Source organism: Stigmatopora argus, chromosome 6 (genome assembly GCF_051989625.1).
Source record: "Stigmatopora argus isolate UIUO_Sarg chromosome 6, RoL_Sarg_1.0, whole genome shotgun sequence".
Lineage (NCBI taxonomy): Eukaryota > Metazoa > Chordata > Actinopteri > Syngnathiformes > Syngnathidae > Stigmatopora > Stigmatopora argus.
In genome coordinates, this window is record NC_135392.1 from 6,181,476 (window position 1) to 6,200,790 (window position 19,315).

General features: G+C 39.0%; 1 protein-coding gene and 2 long non-coding RNA genes across 4 annotated transcripts in view; 2 read left to right on the top strand and 1 right to left on the bottom strand.

Annotated features, from left to right (window-relative positions):
• col7a1 (collagen, type VII, alpha 1) overlaps positions 1 to 5,039 on the top strand; it is an 80,247-nt gene extending 75,208 nt beyond the window's left edge. The window contains exons 113-120 of the mRNA XM_077601999.1: positions 104 to 181; positions 707 to 760; positions 881 to 929; positions 2,919 to 2,996; positions 3,219 to 3,344; positions 3,502 to 3,660; positions 4,294 to 4,476; positions 4,551 to 5,039. Of these exons, the coding sequence (XP_077458125.1) occupies positions 104 to 181; positions 707 to 760; positions 881 to 929; positions 2,919 to 2,996; positions 3,219 to 3,344; positions 3,502 to 3,660; positions 4,294 to 4,476; positions 4,551 to 4,579 (756 nt within the window). The 3' untranslated portion in view covers positions 4,580 to 5,039. The remainder of the gene's footprint in view (positions 1 to 103; positions 182 to 706; positions 761 to 880; positions 930 to 2,918; positions 2,997 to 3,218; positions 3,345 to 3,501; positions 3,661 to 4,293; positions 4,477 to 4,550) is intronic.
• Positions 5,040 to 10,440: 5,401 nt separating this feature from the next.
• LOC144076118 (uncharacterized) lies at positions 10,441 to 11,922 on the top strand. Its single transcript, XR_013300737.1, has 4 exons — positions 10,441 to 10,598; positions 11,230 to 11,305; positions 11,517 to 11,606; positions 11,750 to 11,922. It is a non-coding gene; the product is annotated as an uncharacterized LOC144076118 (long non-coding RNA).
• A 472-nt stretch (positions 11,923 to 12,394) lies between these two features.
• On the bottom strand, positions 12,395 to 14,144 carry LOC144076130 (uncharacterized). Of its 2 annotated transcripts, none has more exons than XR_013300746.1 (6): positions 13,997 to 14,144; positions 13,708 to 13,808; positions 12,914 to 13,013; positions 12,709 to 12,826; positions 12,514 to 12,654; positions 12,395 to 12,413 (listed from the first exon to the last, which is right to left on the bottom strand). It is a non-coding gene; the product is annotated as an uncharacterized LOC144076130 (long non-coding RNA). The 2 variants fall into 2 exon arrangements; XR_013300745.1 differs by having other exon boundaries at positions 12,395 to 12,453.
• Positions 14,145 to 19,315: the final 5,171 nt, after the last annotated feature.

Here is a 19,315-nt window from a genome sequence, read left to right on the forward strand (position 1 = left end):
CTCTCTCAAATGCATGTATTGGATATTCTCAACAGTGAGTCATCTTTATGTTATAATGTGCCAACATTCAAATTTTCTCATTATGTTATATGTTTTATCTTAGGGAGAGAGAGGCCCTGCTGGTCCTACCATGGTGGGCCCACGTGGTATGTCAGGGATCCCAGGGGAACGTGGAGAGTCGGTTTGTGTTTTCTTCTTCAGTCATTTTGTCGTTGTCAGTTATAACTTTGCAATCTAAGCCTAAAACATAAACTAAAGAAATCAAAGGAATGACTGTTCAGTAAAAAGTGTGTTGCTCAAAACGATTTTTTTAAAGTACAGTATTCACATTTTTTTGAACCATTCTGATTCATTATCCACTTCAGTCTAATCAGCTGGCTATTTAGAACGCATGAATCATTTTTTCTGTGTAGAGTTTTTCTAGGAAATAATGGCCATTTAGCATGTTTTGATTGCATCTCAAAAGTCAGGCATCTTAGTCATTTCTTCTATGATTTGCTTCAGGTTTCGGTAACATTATTGCATCTCCAATCCGGTTTGCAGGCTATTACGTGATATTTTATCAGATCTATTTAAAATTCTGAAGAGAGTTCATGCCGAATTAACCTTTTGCTTTGACTTTGCATTTAGTTGAGTGTCAAATGAATTAATGTGCTGCAGGCATCTCTGTGGGTTGTGCACGTCCTAATACCTGTCCATGTTGTAGGGGGAGATGGGCCCAGATGGAGTCAAAGGAGACAGAGGAGAGCCAGGCATGACGGTCAGTGCTTGAGCCCAAGGCTCTTTGTCAAGACATTGGCTAACATAATACGCCCAAATGGTTGTGAAACCTTCTTTTTTAAGTGTTTTCCCTGAATTCCCCTTCTTATTTTTGATGTAGGAAACTGAGATTAGAGACTATGTTCGCACAGAGATGAGTCAGCACTGTGGTAAGTCTTGAATTCAGTTTGCATTGCTAATTCATAGATGTGCTGTCCCCAAATTGAACTTCATCTAAGATGGTCTCCTATGACGCACTGGGCCAAATCAACAAGTCCTTGAAAATGTTTCATTGAACTACAGTAATGCCACTGCACTTATGCACTAATGTGTTTTTTTTTCTTCTCTCTTCTTATTCGGCGTCTTGTCCATCTGTCTGACGCACAGCATGTGGAGGTGAGTGAGCCGTTGTACCGTAGGACGAGAAGGAAGGAGGTGCACACATTTGCAGACACAAGCTGCGATTCAGCATGAGTCATGTAACACATATGCTGCGGCAGGCTCTGCATTTACAGCAAGCAGTGTAGTGTTATCTGCACCGATCTGAGCTGATCATAGTCATCTCATTTTCATGTCCAAGAAATCATTCACAAGGACACCCCTTTAATTTTGATATTTAAACATTCATTCATTTTCTGAACCGCTTATCCTCACAAAGATCGTGGGGACACCAGATGGTGGGCACCCTGAATGGATGGCCAGCCAATCACAGGGGCACAAAGAGATGGACACACTCACACTTAGGGAGAATTTTGAGTGTTCAATCAGTCTAAATGCATGTTTTTAGGATGTGGGAAGAAACCGGAGTACCCGGAAAAAACCCACGTAAGCTCAGGGAGTACATGCAAACTCCACACAGTGAGGACTGGCCTGGGATTGAACCCTCGATCCCAGAACTGTGAGGCTCACGTGCTAACCATGCTGCTGATTTGAACATTACACTGTTAATAATACTGTGTTATAAGTTTGCGCCCCTCCTGAGAGCTCCTAAACCCTCTTATATAGTGCAAGGGTGAGACTATTATTACAACAATCATCTATCCATTTTCTACCGTGTTTATCTTGATTAGGCTCGTAGGTTGATTGGAGACCTCAGGCAAAAGTGCACCCTTTACTGTTTCCCAGTGGTAGCTAGATAATACCGTTCAGTGCGCAGAAAAATCTCATAAAAATGTAGTCAGGGGTGTCAGACTCTGGTTGGTTCGCGGGCCGCTTTAACGTCAACTTGATTTCACATGGGCCGGACCATTTTAGATATAATATATAGATTTTTTTTTCATAAATGGATTAAAAGAACTAGATTAAAAGCCCTGAATATTCAGTTTTTTATAGATCTAAAACAATGTTTATTTTAGCTTTTTTAAATATATTTTTAGATTTTACAAAATGATTTTTGAACTAAAAATACAGAAAAAAATGATTAAAAAATTAAAATTATTGATTTAAAAGGGGGAAAATCAGTAAATTTAATATACATCAATACTCTTCATTTTAATTTGATCCTAAAACAGAAAGTCGGCACTCATGATTTACTTTCCCGGGCCACACAAAATGATGCGGCGGGCCAGATTTGGCCCCCGGGCCGCCCCTTTGACACATGTGATGTAGTTGATTTAATTGTTGCTTGAATACAAATACATTGTGAGGTCACTTTTTAGGAGGTTTATTTAACAAAAGCCTTTTCCTGCCTGAAATACAATAATACAATGAGATTAAAAATTTCAATAGTGACTCTATAAACCCAAATTGATTAATATATCACGATAGCTTTTGTGACAAATGTTTATTTACACCCTGTTAATTTACAAACCAGTTAATCAATATGCATTATAACTGAGAATGAGGTCAAATCAATCATTTCAGCCATAATTTATTCATCACATTGTGATCATGTGTTCAGTATTGTACAACGACACAGCTTGCAAAATGCACTAAAAAGCCATTGTAAGACATGGTTACATGGATGTTTCCCAATGTTGGATGTTTGTCTCGTGTCAGAACAGCGGAATGTTTTTTTGTTGTGCCTTTGGGTTTAATTTGGTTCATTTAATTAGCTTCTGTCTTTCTCTCGCCAACATCGGACACACTATCCTTCTCCACATTTGGCTAAACCCTCTCCACAATTTCGGTGCATTTTTCCTCCTTTGTGTCTTATGTAGCTCTCTCAGCGTCAGGCCCTGCCATTCGCTCCAAGGTCGTGGCACCGGAGCAACTTGCAGCCCTGAAAGCTGAGCAGGGTGAGTGTGTCCGTCCATCTCACTGGTGGTGTTAGCTCTTGTGTCTGTGTGTCTAAGCTTGGGCCTGTCTTCACTGTAGGAGTCAATCATTTGTGTTTGTCTTGTAAAGAAAACAGATGTAGAGCCTTCCCGATCAAAACATTTGGTTATATTTCCAGGCTTGCACAGACAGATTCACTTTCCGACGTTTGCATAAAGAACATGTCGCCGCTTGTCTTTCAGGCCGTGAGCTGCGCGTGGTGATGAACACCAACGACCCCGACTACGAGCACATCTACTCCATTGACAGATACGATGACCCCCTAGATGAGCTGCTGTATTTCCCTCCTGCAGACAATCAAACTGATGGTATTGTAGCGTGAGCTTGGGTGTGCAAAAGAGATCAATATAATAAGTAGCCTAGGCTATAAAATTGAGGAGGAGCACATAGTAAAGTGGAGCTACATGTCCCTCAGTTGTTGGAACCGTTTGCTCACCGATACCGTTTGCAATTGTGATTCCACAGGTGTGCCTGCAGGACAGGGGTCACAGAAAACCGGAAAAGTTGAAGCAAAAAAAGTACCCAACGTTGTGAGAGTTGGTGGAGATCGAGGGGGCAAAGTTCCCACTCTGAAGCAAGCTAAGTCCAGACCTGTCAGGTCCATAAAGGGATCCAAAGGACAAGGTAGGCAAGGTTCTATCTTTTTGGGGTAAAACAGTAGGGTTAGAGCATGAGTGGCAAACTAAAGGAAAAACAGTGAACATTTTTTAAATGTATTCATTTACATCTAAAGACGAAACGTGCAAACATTCTCTTTCTTTCTTTCTTTCTTTCTTTCTTCCTTTCTTTCTTTCTTTATTTATTTTTCTCAATTTTAGAAGCTATTAGTTGGAATTTATTGGGTATAATGTATTGCAAATGAAACTCTGAACTCTTGGTACCACTTTAGGTGAGGCAAGACAAGAGAACATCCCATAACAGGCCACCAAACAGATATATTGCAAAAATTAAAAATAATGATCATGTTTCAACTCACACAAAAACAGTGTGTCAGAACTGTCCCATTTATCCCTTTTATTTTTTTTTATATGGCCATATTTCTGTGTATGTCTGTTTTTTCCCTGATAAAAAGTGGTACAGATTTATGACCAATTATATTTGAAATTTAAAATAGTCTTTGTTCCGAGGGACCATTAAAGCTTCAGCGTTTTTAAAGAATTTTATTTTATTTCAATTATTAGTAAGAGGTTTGTGCTTTAAAGGGTTGTTGATTGATGCTTGTTTTTTTGTTTTTCTTCATTTCAATGTGCACTGTAGATCCAGCGGATGTTTGCCTCCAACCAATGGAGGAGGGCAGCTGCGTGCGATTCACTCTACGCTGGTACTTCAACAGCCAGGCGCAGGCATGTAGGCCCTTCATCTACAGTGGCTGCGGAGGAAATGACAACCGTTTCCTTCACTTGGAGCATTGTGAGGGGGCGTGCCTTGGCAAGACTCAAGGTACACACACAAACATGCACAAAATCTATGTTCTATTTGTGCAAAGGGTATTGAGCAGATTAACTGTTTTTCAGGATCTCCTTTGGAGCAAACAACCCGGTGATGGTGACAAAGTCATTCTCTACACACACTCTCAGTCATTTTCAATTGTTTGTCCTGTTCCATACCAATAGTAAATATTTTTCCCTTTATTTATTATTAGGTATTTCTTTACCAAACCACACTTGATCATAGCTTTGGATCAATGTCTGTAATGAGAATGTAGTGAGTCCTAGCCACTCGGTTGCAGCAGCACATGGTTGTCCTTCATTAATTGTCCTTGATAGGCCCTAAAATTTAATACAAATAAGAAAGTGTCTTCAATTCATGACAAATAGTTACAGCAAGGACACCTACAATACTCTTCGACAAAAGCCAGGTTAAGATACCTGTTGCTGTTCGTTCAATACAATAATTACGTTATAGTTCCAGACTGATGAAGTTTACTTGTGCGTAATGTCAATTAAGAACATTTTCAGTTGGTTGAGTTTCAGTGACGCTTGATTAAAGTAACATCATTTGCAGTGGCGGTCCGTGCATTTTCTCGTAGCGCCTTCAACGAATCAATATATATTTGCTTGTGCAGCTAGCTCCAGATACAGTTTGGTAGCTAATCATAGTTGGTGAAAGCGATGACGTATCCCTCCGCCTGCGACAAGTCAATGACGTATCCCTACGCCCGCGACAATACATTGTGGTGTTGCCAACTCCAAATCTGATTGGTTAAAGCAACAGTCTTATCGACGCTTGTTTAATGCAGCAGAGCCCGCAGAACTGATTGTGAAGGCTTTGAGGCAGATTTCTGACCCTGGCAACAAATAATGGCTGAAATGTGATTGGTTAAATGCTTCAATATGAAAACACACATCTGGAAGCAGTGCAACCAGGGGGAAAAACAATGAAAGGAAGCTAACAGACAATTTGGAATTATTTAATAAGTATTGATGGACACAATATAATATATGATTCAGATATTTCTTAGGCCAGCAGAGAAAGCCTTGAAGGCCCTGACGGCCTGCCACTGATCATTTGTATCTTAACTAACAACACGACATGCTCATATGATTCGTCTAGCAACTCCTAATCCCTTTGAAATAGTTCATGTGTTTATAGATTATCCCACTCAATAGTCTCCATATCTAGATTATCAATTGAATATTCAGATATTTGAGTTGGGTTCTGGTGGATAGGGCAATGTGTGCTTCCGTGCGTGACTCCATGTTTCTTCGACAGAAAGACAGAATGTTGAACGTATATAGTACATATATATTTTTACTGTATGCGAATGATCGATGGAACAATTCATGTCTCAGCATTTTTAATAAACTGTTGCCTTATTGTGATAGTAGGTGAACACCATTTCTTTGCTTCACAAAGACGGACTCGACCTGTGATAAGAGCTCAGTGTCATCTGTGGCCACACAAGACAAATCACATCAATGTGTGTCCAATCAGAATGTTCCAAGTTCATCACATTTCATTAATGTGAGAATTTTCTGCTTGTTGGCCACGACAACTCGGGCCTTGCTTTTCCATGCTGTTTGCCCTCACTTGATTTCCCCTGTTGGGAGCATTCAGTGCCTCTACATCCACTTGAGCACATTTCTTCACCTGATTTCACCTCTCAAAATCAGCACACTATGAAAGTCAGCAGCAGCGTGACAGATCAAACAAGACAAATAGACGATGGTAAACATGTACCACGGGATGTTAATTGTCAGATGTGAAGCTATCAGTTTACGCTGAGGAATTTTAGGTTAAACACAGTGCAATTTGATGGCATTTACAGTTGAATGCAGTGTTATTTTGAAGTGTTTTGAGTCAGAACACGACTTCAATCTCTGACCAAAATGAAAAGAAATCATGGCGCAATTAAATGCCGTCTTCCATGGATAGTCTGTTGCGCATGAGCATGTTCTTTTTGTCTTATCTATTTTTCCATTTCTACGTTTAGAACTAATTAAGTTCAATGCACTTTGTATGAAGAAGAAAACGTTTTGGGGTGAAAAGGATACAAAAGTCTCCCCCCAAAAAAACAGGTGTGTACAGTTCATCCTAATCTTGCAGTAGCAGTATAAACACTGCACACTCTTTTTAAGTAGAGTCACAAAGAATGTATACGCAATTCCTTCTCACAATGGCTATTTATTATGACTGCTCAGTAAAAATGATATCTCATGCTACGTACTCATAAAAGGCCCTTTTTCCAACTTAAAGGTCATCCGATCTCATTTGCAAGTGGAGAGCACACATGTTCGTAGGTGGCACCTTACTTCTGCGTAGGAAAGCACTTGCATTGTACGGGAGTTGCTCATTTTTCCTCCTCCGTGACCTTGACTGTAAAATGCCTCGAGTTGATTGGTTGGCAGGAGCTGTATGACGAGAAGCTTTCCAAGAGGCCAGCCGAACGAAGTCTATCTTCTACTCTTTCCCTCCCCAGATTTTGCCACCCACACACTACCCACTTGCCTCCACAAGTACAAAGGCTGTTGCCATAGTGATGAAATGTGCTCTGTCTCACATTTAGCCTCTTACAACTATTAGCATACGATCCATCTCACTTCCACCTTTCTTTCCATCGTGCTCATCAAGTCACTTTTACACTTTGTGTGTCCTGTTGAGGCTCATGCACTCACGGCCACTACATCTTGGATGCGAGTGCCTCTCGTGAGAGATCGGATTATTACAAAGCTTGTCTGCGCTGTTGGCAGCACATTTCCCGAACCCCACGGTATGCTCGAGCTTCCATTTAGCTGTTGTGTGTGTGTGTGTCCTTTACTTGTGAGCTAAGCTCAGCATTTATTTGTACACATCCTTTTGATCCAGGTGGCCTCTCGGACCTGTATGCGCCTCAAACTTTAAAACGCACCTTCAACAGGCTCAGCACACTCTTAAAGTTACTGTTATTAAAGTAAATGGAGTGTATGCCCAAGTACCATATAGGCCAAGGGTGTCAGACTCGGTTGGTTTGCGGGCCGCTTTAACATCAACTTGATTTCACGCGGGCCGGACCATTTTAGATATAATATTTAGATTTTTTAAATTATAAATGGATTAAAAGAACTGGATTAAAATCCCTGAATATTCAGTTTTTTATAGATCTAAAACAATGTTTATTTTAGCTTTTTTATATATAATTTTAGATTTTAAAAAATGATTTTTGAACTAAAAACACCGAAAAAAATGATTAAAAAATTACAATTATTGATTTAAAAGGGGGAAAATCAGGAAATTTAATATACATCTATACTCTTCATTTTAATTTGATCCTAAAACAGAAAGTCGGCAATCATGATTTACTTTCCCGGGCCACACAAAATGATGCGGCGGGCCAGATTTGGCCCCCGGGCCGCTACTTTGACACAAGTGATATAGGCACTCGAGAGAGCAGTTATAGAGGAGAAAAGAGAACTCTGATTACTCACATTTAACCCGTAACTCTCAGGAGAGCATTTGCTTCTCATTCTTTCATCATGTAAAGCACAATACTGTAAATTGCATCTAAAAGAAACATTCCAGCTTTATTCTCCACAGGTGGTAAAACTTGGCATTAAAGACAGAAGTTTACGCAATCAGTATCCTTTATAGCAAGCAAAGGTGTCAAACTCGGGTTGGTTCGCAGGCCACATTAATGTCAACTCCATTTCATGTGGGCCGGACCATTTTAGATCTAATATCTAGATTTTTATTTTATTTTTCTAAATTGGATTAAAAGAACTTGATCAAAAGCCCTAAATAGTCCGTTTTTATAGCTCTAAAACAATGTTTATTTGAGCTTTTTTCTTATTAATGGAAATGTCTTTTAATCATGTTTTTTGTAAGTGGAAAACGGAAAGTATTTTTATATTTATTTTTAGATTTTACAAAATGCTTTTTGAACGTAAAACACAAAAGAAAAAATGTATTTAAAAAATTGCAATGATTGTTTTTAAAAAGGGGAAAATCAGGAAATGTAATGTACATCTATAACCATTTGATTTTGATCCTAAAACAAAGTCCGTACTCATGGTTTACTTTCTGGGGCCGCACAAAATGATGCAGCGAGCCAGATTTGGCCCCCGGGCCGCCACTTTGACACCTGTGCTTTATAGTTGGAGTTTGATTTATTTAAAAAAAAAACTTTTGTGCCAATGCCTGTATTTTTTTCTTGTGGGAAACATGTCCTTAACTATGCATTGCTTTTTTTCATTTATTCTTTTAATTTTAATAGTATGTATGTAAAAGACACAAAACAATGAACACTGTACAATATTTTTATTGTTGCACGCAACCTAGTTTGAGTGCTATGCTATGCCCTGTTTCATTTTATAATCCTTATCAAAGTGCAATTAGCACATTTCATTCTCATATGCATATTTTTAGACTATTCTTTTGTTTCCATAGTTCCTGAGTATAGCTATGTACAGTTTTTTTTCACAGTTGTCATTGCATTCATACTATTGTTGCCACTCACATTTTCCCACCCACCCAGGTTCCATGTCCATGTCCTCATCCTCATTTGACTTCATCAGATGTCCATCTCCACTTCAAGAGAGATGAGTGCCCAACGTGTTGTTTGCTTTGTGTGTTGTTCCCTTTGTATGAGTCAGCTATTAGCATATTATCTTCATTATGGCTCTGATGAGAGAGATGCCGCAATGCCCCAGCATTATTAAAATGATCTCATGGGATATTTTAGGTACGTAAGGCAAAATTTGCATATGCCATTTCTCATTTGCCGTCCTATACTGTATTTCCATTCTGAGATGTGGTTTCTTATTTTGGCTCAACCCAGTCCTCTCCTATCAATGTTCTTTCCATCTTCCTCATCTCGCCTGCCTATGAGCCAATCTGTAATTTAGCAGCTGGCTAGGAAGCAGAGATTACTGAAAATAAATCATTATTGGAAGGAACGAATGTTGGCACGTCACGCTTGTTGGAAACACATGCAAGGCCTTTATGTCTGCTCTCGTTTGACCCTTTGATAACGTCTCATTTCACAACCACTTGTAATATGTATTGGAAAAAGCAATATGTATAAAAAAAATACATTTGATTGGAATTCTGTACCTGTGATTAACTGGCGACCAGTTCTAAAGTCAACACGTTTCTCCATTTAACCATAAAAAAAATTGAGATTTTCTAGTAAAGTCATGTTTATGGTACTATATTATCTATTAAATGTTCTGCTGTTATAAATGTAAATTAGTCTGGGGTCTCTCAACCAAATTAATGTTGCACCGAAATTTTATACCAGTAGGGGGCCCGAAACGTCACTAAAATGTTGGAATCAGTACTAAAAAAAAATAATGTTCCTTATGTGCTCTTCAAGATTTTGCGTCAAACCAGCATAACATTGTGTTATTATTTAGTGTTTGGTAGCAAAACACATCCTAGTAAGGATGAAGTTATTCAGAAAATGAATGAATGAATGAACTCTACTAGAGTTCATTCATTCAAAGAGGGATGCTATAGTTAATATAGCATCCCTCTTTGAATTTAAAGATGCATTAGAGTTTCATTGTAGTATACACATGGGCCAGACCATTTTAGATATAATATTTTTTAAATCGGATTGAAATAACTGGATCAAAAACCCTAAATCTTCAGTATTTTTTCATAGATCTAGAACAATGTATATTTGAGCTTTTTTTCCTTAGTAGGGGAAAACGTCTTTTTAAAGTTATGTTCAATACTAAAGTGGAAAACTGAAAATATTTTTTTAGATATTTATTTTTAGATGAAATGCTTTTTGAACTTGGATTTAAAAAATGCAATTATTGATTTAAAAAAGGAAAATCAGGAACTATAATACACATCTATATTCTTTATTTTGAATTTGATCCTAAAACAGAAAGTTGGGACTCATGATTTACTTTCTCGGGCCGCACAAAATGATGTGGTGGGCCAGATTTGGCCCCCGGGCCGCCACTTTAACACCAGTAATCTACGTCATCTTTAAAACGTCCCCATTCAATAAGGCGGGACAATATGGTCGTGGTTACGCCCATTAGCGACGCAGGTGCGTAAATTACGCACATGCGCAGTCTCTCGCCCTTTGGGACAGCCATTTTTCAATGCTGACGGACGGTTAGCACGACGAGGTAAGGTGTAGAGCAATTTACTCGCCTAAGTGCATTTTTATCACGCTACCGGGAGATTTGTTCGGAATCAATTGAGCCTAAAACGCCAATAAATCTGTTAGTTTAATGCCAGGTTGAACACACCGTCGATAACTTACATTTGGGCTTCTTTTCCCCACTGGCTGTGCTCCATCCAGCTATCTTAGCATTAGCGTCACGACGACGCTCCCCATTTGACCTATAAAAAGTATCTTGCCCGTTTTCTCTCCATTATTGAGTCGTGTAGAAAGACTTTTAATCTAATCAAACAAAGCCGAGACATCAACGGACGGTTTGTTGGGTAAAGGTTCACTCAAAAATGACATCTAGACGCTGGACTTAGTTCCTGATGTGTTGTATGTAATCATAGTTTTCACTGAGAATGCTAAACACCCGTTTCCAATTTGTTACTGTTCTGTTTTCACCCCAAAAAAATGTTAAGTCAACTTTCTCCCAGTTGTTAACCTCAGTCTGTATATTTAATCACCTTGTCTGCAAAAGGGAAAATATCTTGGAGAACTCACTAACTTATTTTCATTCATTATTTGTCTTGATCGTTTAACTGTGAAATCTCCAGTCTCAATATATGATAACTTTTTTTTTTGCACACCAGGCCTGCGTCTCCAAGTGATCTTCCTTGCTTGAAGATGTGGGATCTCTAAATTCTGCACTTTGGAGCCTTCTGGGAGGTTAGTGTAGAATATCAAAGTATTCAGCCAAACTAAAAGCTTAAAGCCCTGTCGTCACCAACAACAAAAGCCTAATTATGATGACAATTAGGTTTTTGACGACAGGGCCTATGTCCGATTATTATGTAACTCCATTTGAAATCAGGTCTATTTTATTTCCATGTTGAGGTTTCACTGAGTAAAGTTGCAATTTTCTCCCCCTCTTATATAGGTGCAGTCTTCTAGACTCTGGGCTTTCTCCAAGTGATCTTCCTTGAAGATGTGGCATCTCTAAATTCTGCACTTTGGAGTCTTCTTGGAGGTTAGCATATTTGTTTATTGTAGAATATCCAAGTATTCATCCAAATTAAAAGATTATGTAACTCAATTTGAAAACAGATCTATTTTATTTCCATGGTGAGGTTTCACTGACTAAATTTGCAATTTTCTCCCCCTCTTCTATAGGTGCAGTCCAGAGTTCTCTGGCGGCAAAGTGAGAGGCCAGATGGATCAGCAACTTCATTTAATGTGGCATTAAAGGAGATTTGAGCAGCAATTGTCCTTTTCAAAACACTTGGGAGAAAAAGACCTACAAGCCCTTAATGGGTCTTTTTTTTTTAAATAAAATTGTGTGGTTATTTTGGCTAAGTCTTTTTTGATAAATTTTTTCCAAGTATTACTTGCTGAAAAAAGCCTTCAATGGGTCTTTTTTTTTAATTTTCTGTGTTTATTTTGGCTAAGTGTTTTCTAAAAGAATAAAATTGCCAAAAAACTAAGTCAAAACCAAGTTTCTTGTGAATGTATGATGCTTACAGGTGGAGATAACCTAAGTGTGCAAGAATTAAAATGTTTTCCTGTTAATAAATTTTTTGAACTAGACATCATCCTTGCATTTTTTCTAAGTAAATGAGATGAACAAGACATGTGCATTTCAAGAACATTTATTTTTCCACAAGATTGCTTTGCATAGGTCATTCAGCAGTGCAATCTTCCATCAGTAAATGGACAAAAATCCTCTTCTCCTTTGGTGGAATTCTGGAAATAAAGGCATAGATTGGAATAGTTCTGTAAAAAAATATTAACAGACATTACTAAGGTTTTTTCTATCAACATCAGGAAGGTCCTTCCACTCAGGTGTCATTGCTCCAAATCATCAGGCCTTCATCCCACTGCAAAAGGCAAGCAACATTAAAGCCACAGGAGGGAAAAAATGTATATATTAGACATACCCCTCTGATGACTTTGCTCAGTGGCTTGGTGTTCTTTTTGTCCATGGCATCAAAAATTGAGTCTTTATAACAGGGCTCTCCAACTGCAGTCCTTGAGGGCCCCTATCCAGTCTTTATTTTCCATGTCCTCCATCAACACACCTAAATCAAATAAGGATTTTGATTCAGATGTGGTGGGAGGTATGGAAAACATACTGGACAGGGCCCCTCAAGGACCAGAGTTGGAGACCCTGAGGGTGTCAAAGACTGCAGTCCTCCAGCAGCTCACCGTGTCACTTTTCTTTAGCATTGATTTGGTAAACTTGGATGGACCCTGAAGAGAAGCAAGACACAAAATGAGTAGGTTTAGTACACAACATGAAAATAACAAATACAATAACCTGAAACACTTGGGTCCTACCGCATCCACAACTTCTGCCTTGACTTCTTTGGTCTTCACTTCTATTTTTTCAGCTTTCACCTGCTTTGTCACCTCTTCCACCATCTGTGGCTTTAAACTTCTGCAAAACACCATAGCGTGATTATGTAATTGGTTATTTAACCATTTTGATGCACAAATGACCCACATTCATTTCCCATGTTATCTCATCCTGGATGTTTTTCAGTCAATCATCTCAAATCCATTAATTTCTCAAAATAAATATCCCAAAAAGTCATGATTGCTTCTATTTTTCTCTTCTTACACTGAGGAAAAATTGTTATCTTACCAGAAGTTTAAACTCAAGTCAAAAATCACCCCTTTTATTTTATTTATTTATTTTATTTGTTTCATTTGACCAATTGCTGCGAGTGTAATTTGTATTTGACGTATCGTCTCAAATGTGAATATTTTCATGAAATAAACTGCTTTTCACCCCTGGGCTATTGTTGAATGAATGTCTCACTTGGGCTTTGTCTAAACCACATTCAAAATTAAAAATAAAATGGTCCAAGCGCAGGGTAAAGTTATATTCATTCTACAAGTGTACCGTTTATTCCTTACACCACTGATTTGTGTGGGTGCGAGTTAACCACACGGGTGTCTTGCTATTAAAAATCAACACCAAACCAGTTAAAGTGTGTTTTCATTCAAAATTAACACGTATCATAATAAAAAAACAAGCGAATTGAGCAAAGCATTGAATACTGAACGCTGATATGTAATGATTAAACGAACTGAGAAAATAGAAACTAGTATTTAAAAAAATGACTCACTTAGCTGACAAACAGCCAGTTATAGCGTCGACAAGCTGCTCCTTTTAGGCCGTTTTGGCCACATTCATGATGTTTCCCAGCAATCTGTGTTCGTTGAGGAACTGAAACACACAATGGAATGATGTATTAAACATTAAGAGCTAGAGGTAACGCAATGTAGCCAATTTGTTTGCAAACATTTTCGGTCTCCAACCATTTTGGGCTACATCACGCCGACGAGGCATTCTCTCGTCAAAAAAACAGTCTTAAATGAGAAATGGGGCTTCTAAATCCCCAAATAACAACGTACCGAATGCACTGCATTGTCCTGTAAGAACTTTATCGGGTCTTTCTTCGGTAAATCGTCACTTCTGAGCTGCTCTGCAGTCCACTGCCTTACTGGCGGCTCGCACATCCGCCATTTTTAAAAATGGCGGTCGTTTGAACTCTGACCTCGGTCATGCGCATTAGAAAGAGAAACGAAAAACATCCTTTTTTCATAATAAAGTATATTAGACACGTTATGAAAACAATGTAGTATTTTCTGTGCATTTTACTTCTACACCTTCAGTATTGCTACGTCAGAATCAATCTAACCCTCAATAACTATTTTATTGCTATAAAACCTTTACTGCAGCTACAGCTGCGACACATACAAAAAGCATCAATAGTAACCTCATACAATTTAAATATTATTTAGAATACGTATATCCGCTTGTGCAGCTCGATACAGATACCGTTTGGTAGCTCTGGCTAGTCCAAATAATGTTTTAAATATAAAAACACACATCTGGAAGTGGTGGCACAGTGGACAAGTGGTTAGTGTGTCTGGCCTCACAGCGCTGGGGTCCTGGGTTCAAATCCAGGTCATGTCCAACTGTGTGTAATTTGCATGTTTTCAGACAATTTGGAATTATTTGATAAGTATTCATGGACAAAATATAATTAACATCAGCGTTTGATTTAGATAGTATTTATGCCAGCAGAGAAAGCCGGTCAGTAAAGGTGCCAAAAAAGGAAATCATTGCCTACAGCTTCTCTAAATGTCCTTCATTCCTACCTTTAGTTTTTTCTTTGTTTCAATCCCTTTCTTATATTGCAATTGTGCCATTTTAATGTTTTCATAGTAAATGTATTTTGTATGTGGAGACTGGAGAGTCTCAAAATATTAAGCAGTAGATGGTGGTCTTTTAGAAATTTTGGAGAAAGAAGCTGGTAAAAGGTTGATTTCCAATTGAAAATGTAATCCTTATAAATTTGTCACAGACCTGCAAACCACCGATCTAATTAGTATATAGTTGTTTGACCAAGAGATGTCAAATGGTCCTATTTTCTTCTGAGCTCTTATTTGCTAATCTGGAAAATGTATTCTGTTCATTGTAACTCATTATCTCCTTAATTGTGCTGTTATTGCTGACTTGTGGGGACATTAGTGTTGACTCTTCTGCTCTCTACTCTCTAACTGACCTACCGTGACTGCCACGTCCTCCCAAAGTGATGGTATATTTATTCATTCAAATTTGACTCCCACAATGTTTCCCAACTAAAACCAATTGCTCATAGTTAGCTGAAATAGGCTATATCACCCCTCTGCGTCCCCCACATCTGGCCAGAAGTCAGCTGGGATAGGCTCCAGCACCCCCCAACGACCCTAGTGAGGATAAAGCGGTTCAGGAAATGAGATGAGATGTTTCATCTTTTTTTTGATTCAATATTCCAACTAAATGCCTTCATATTAATTATTCAGCTTATCATCTTACCTAAATCCATGTCGTCGGCATCTTAAGACATCAGTCAACTGAAAAACAAACATTGAAATATTTGGGGAAGTGACGACAACAAGCCGATGGAAAGTATCCATACAGGTTAGAGAGCACGACAAGGGCAGAAGCTGTTCTTCCAGTTGTGTATGGCTGAGTGGGCAAGTCAAAGTGCTGACAGGATGAATGCTTAGAGGAGGGAGGAAGCCAAGAAAAGAGAGCCCAAGACAGGGGTCAGCAAGAACAGGAAAGGAGTGGAAGTAAGTAGCATTGAAGTGACAGGTCACTGAACGTCTCATCTTGGATCTATCATAAAGTCCCTTTGAGGTTGGCACAAAAGCCACAAAAGTCCATTTTCCTTTCACATAATGACAACATGTCTATCAGGTCACATCTGCATAAGTCATTTATGCAGACCTCCTGTACCATGATTGGTTTGTGAATGTTTTAAAGAGTAGGTTTTATTTCACATTACATAGCACTCTTTGAAAGTCAGGGGGCAGTAAACTTTCAGAGATTGTATGCACACTAGCAGGACAATTACAGCTTCCAGTCAACCCCAAACAGACGGCAAAGGCGCATGGTGGGATCTCAGCAGGCCGTTGGCCTATACAGACAAAGTCCACATTGAAGTGTCTGGACTTCCTAGGTGCACTAATGAGAAGGGGAAGTCAGCCGCAGTCTTTTTCCATCCCTTTGAGAAAGGCACTTTAGCCAAATGTTTCTCGATGCCCTTATTTGCCTTCTCAAAGATGGCAAACGGTAAATGTGAGCTCATTTATAATGCAGCAATTAAATTGGCTAGGCTCCATTTAATCAGCCATTGCACATCTTGTCTTTATGTCCTCAGCTTATACCTTCACCCTCTTAATCCATTTGGCTCGAATTTTACCCACAATACTTTCTGAGCGGGAGAGTTGTTAGCACGTCAGACTCACCGTTCTGGGGTTGAGGGTTCGATCCCAGCTCGGTCCTGACTCTGCGGAGTTTGCATGTTCTTTCCGCCCTTACGTGGTTTTTTTCTGGGTGCTCCGATTATCCCCTATATTCCAAAAACATGCAGGGTAGGCTGGTTGTAAATTGCCCCTAGGCATGAGTGTGAGCGTGAATGGTTTTTAGTTAATGAGTTTTCAACCCATATAACTCATTTTTTTCATTCAATCCATCCTTTCTTTAATTTTTTCTACACCTATAACTGCAACAGGGAATCCTTGTACTTGCTTTCATAACATCACCACGAATTGGTTGGTCTTGTGTTTCTGATTTGAAGGAGAAATCACCCCGTTTCCCACTGCCTGTTTGGCAAATGCAGCTGAATATAGTGACATCATCATGTAAGAAGCGTCCAATGAGAATGGTGGGGAAAATGTGACACATTGGAAACATAGTACCTATAGATTCGCTTCAATATTGTACAAGGCTACTACTAATTCTTGTATGTGTTCGGGTCATTGCATTTGTGTTTTCATTTGGTTTATGCTAATGCCTGTGTTTATATGTGGGTAGGGGGTCTGCACATGTGCGTGTATATTTGGATGTTTTTCTGTGCCTGAGTGACACAAGCGTACGGCATGTGGGAGGTTGGCACATGCTCAGAATTACTGCCCATCTTTGAAGCTGTTTTCAGAAGAGATTACAAATGGTACCTGGAAAAAGAAGAAAAATAAATAAATAAAAAACTTCATGCTTGGATGCTCACAGAGGTTTCTGTTTGGTAAATGTGGTGTGAATGGGGAAAGGTGGCTCCAGAGAATACCTGGTGAGATGTATCTCTAGTCCCAACACCTTTTAGCACAACATGAGGTTTTGTGTCATACTGTGTAAACAAACATATGTGTGTCAAATGTGAAAAATAAGACTATGATTTGACCTCAACAAGCTGTGAATGCTATATTGATCCACGAGAGACTCTGTCTTTGAAATTTGCCTTGCATGCCTATTGGCTCTCAACCAATAATTAAAAATGCATGACAAGACTGAAAAAGGTGGCAGTTGTCATGAATCCGGTTTTCAGCCTGACTGTGTTAGTAGATTCTTATCTTGGTGGGTTTTCTCTAGGTACTGCGTCACACATTGAAAAATGTTTGCCTGTGTAAGCCAGCAAGATTACAATATCGAACTCTTTGTTGTGGAATGTATTTTGGTCACGTAGTTGTTGTTTTTCACAATCAATGGCTCTACCAAATCCAATAAAAGACAACAAAAACAAAACAAAAATACTGGACTTTTTTCCAAGTATTTATATGAACTGTATGACTGTGGATTTTTACAAAAAGGGGCCTTGCAGAATTGAATAATTGGATGAGTTTTTTTTGTCAATGTATCGAATGACTGAAAAGAACTGAACATTGTTTTCTTTATAGCTATTTGTGGTTTTATGATTGGGCACTGCTAAACTTTCCATAGATAGTGTTAAATAAATTAAGCACATAATGCAAAGGGTCATATTTGTCTGTCACTTGGGTATATTTTTTGTTTGTTATAATGTGTGCACCTTTTCCAATTTCAAGGATCTGTAATTCTTCCGTCCAGTCTCCTGACAAATCCAATGTACTTAAACTGTCAGTGTGCACAGTCAATGAATGGGCATGACTCATTAACGTCTGAAGAATTCTGCCAGTCCTAAATCGTTCAGTTTCCAGAGTCATGTAAATATGTCATACTTGAAATGAGAAACTACCTCTTAAAGCAACATTGGAAGTGAATCATTGCTGTCTGATTAGGCCTACTGTACATCTATTTTTCTTTAAAGATACCCTTCTGAAGTATTACTGATCCTCATGAGATCCACCAATAAGTGGTACATATTCCGTCACTGTCACAGAACGAGGCAGTCACTTAAGACATTTGACGACCACCAAATCAAAATGACTAAAAATGAAGTCAAATAAAATGCTGACATTTGGCTGATAGTCTAGTTTAGCCATGTTTTTTAATTGTTCTAACACTGAGATTTCGTTATGGGCTTTTGACAAGTGTATTTTATGTTGGGCACAATGGGTATGTGTGCTTTTCATGTCCTGAAACCTGAAATGAATGTCGAATGAAGAGCTCTCAGGCCAAGTTATCTTACCACTTGTCATTTGTGTACAGTCCTTGCTTCCTTCCCGCTGACATTTCAATGTATATGTTTAAATAAAGTGCAGACAGAAAATAGTTTGTCAGCAGGGGTGCAGAGACAGCTTCCCCAATTGTTTTGGCTGCACCAACCGTGGAGCTGTCGGCAGGCAGACTTCTCAACAGCTGGATTTGTTGAGGTGCAGTCATTTGTGAAGAAGAGCAGCGGAGAAGATGCATCCTTGAGGGGGTGATAATGTCTCTGGATTATATGGTTTCACAGTGGAGTGACTGCTCCATATGAATAAATGATATAGTCAGTTCAGTCTGTTGCAAGTACTGTATCATCACTTCCAAATCAACGATTTCTTTATATTTCCCTCACAGATGATTCTGTACATAGTTTGCATTTTATTGTTGAAATTCATAAGGTGGTTTGTGTCCGAGTGTGAGGCGGCTGAGATGAAGATCAGAGCCATTTAAGTCTGAGGTTAGATTTCCCGCTCCTTGCCGAGGGAGTGTGCTTACCTAAGGTGGAGGAGTTCAAGTATCTTGGGATGTTGTGAGGGTAGGTTGGACCGTAAGATCGACAGGCATGTTAGGACGCCGTCCACAGTGCTGCAGGCACTCAACCGGTCCGTCCTGGTGGCGAGAGAGCTGAGTAGAGAGACCATGCTTTCGATCTAACTGTCAATATACGTTCCTAGGCACAGCTGTGTGGATACAAGTGGTTGAAATGAGTTTCTCAGTCTTAGAAATAATATGATGAGCTTTCTCATTCGGGCGCAACTCGGAGTTGAGCCACTGTGCCT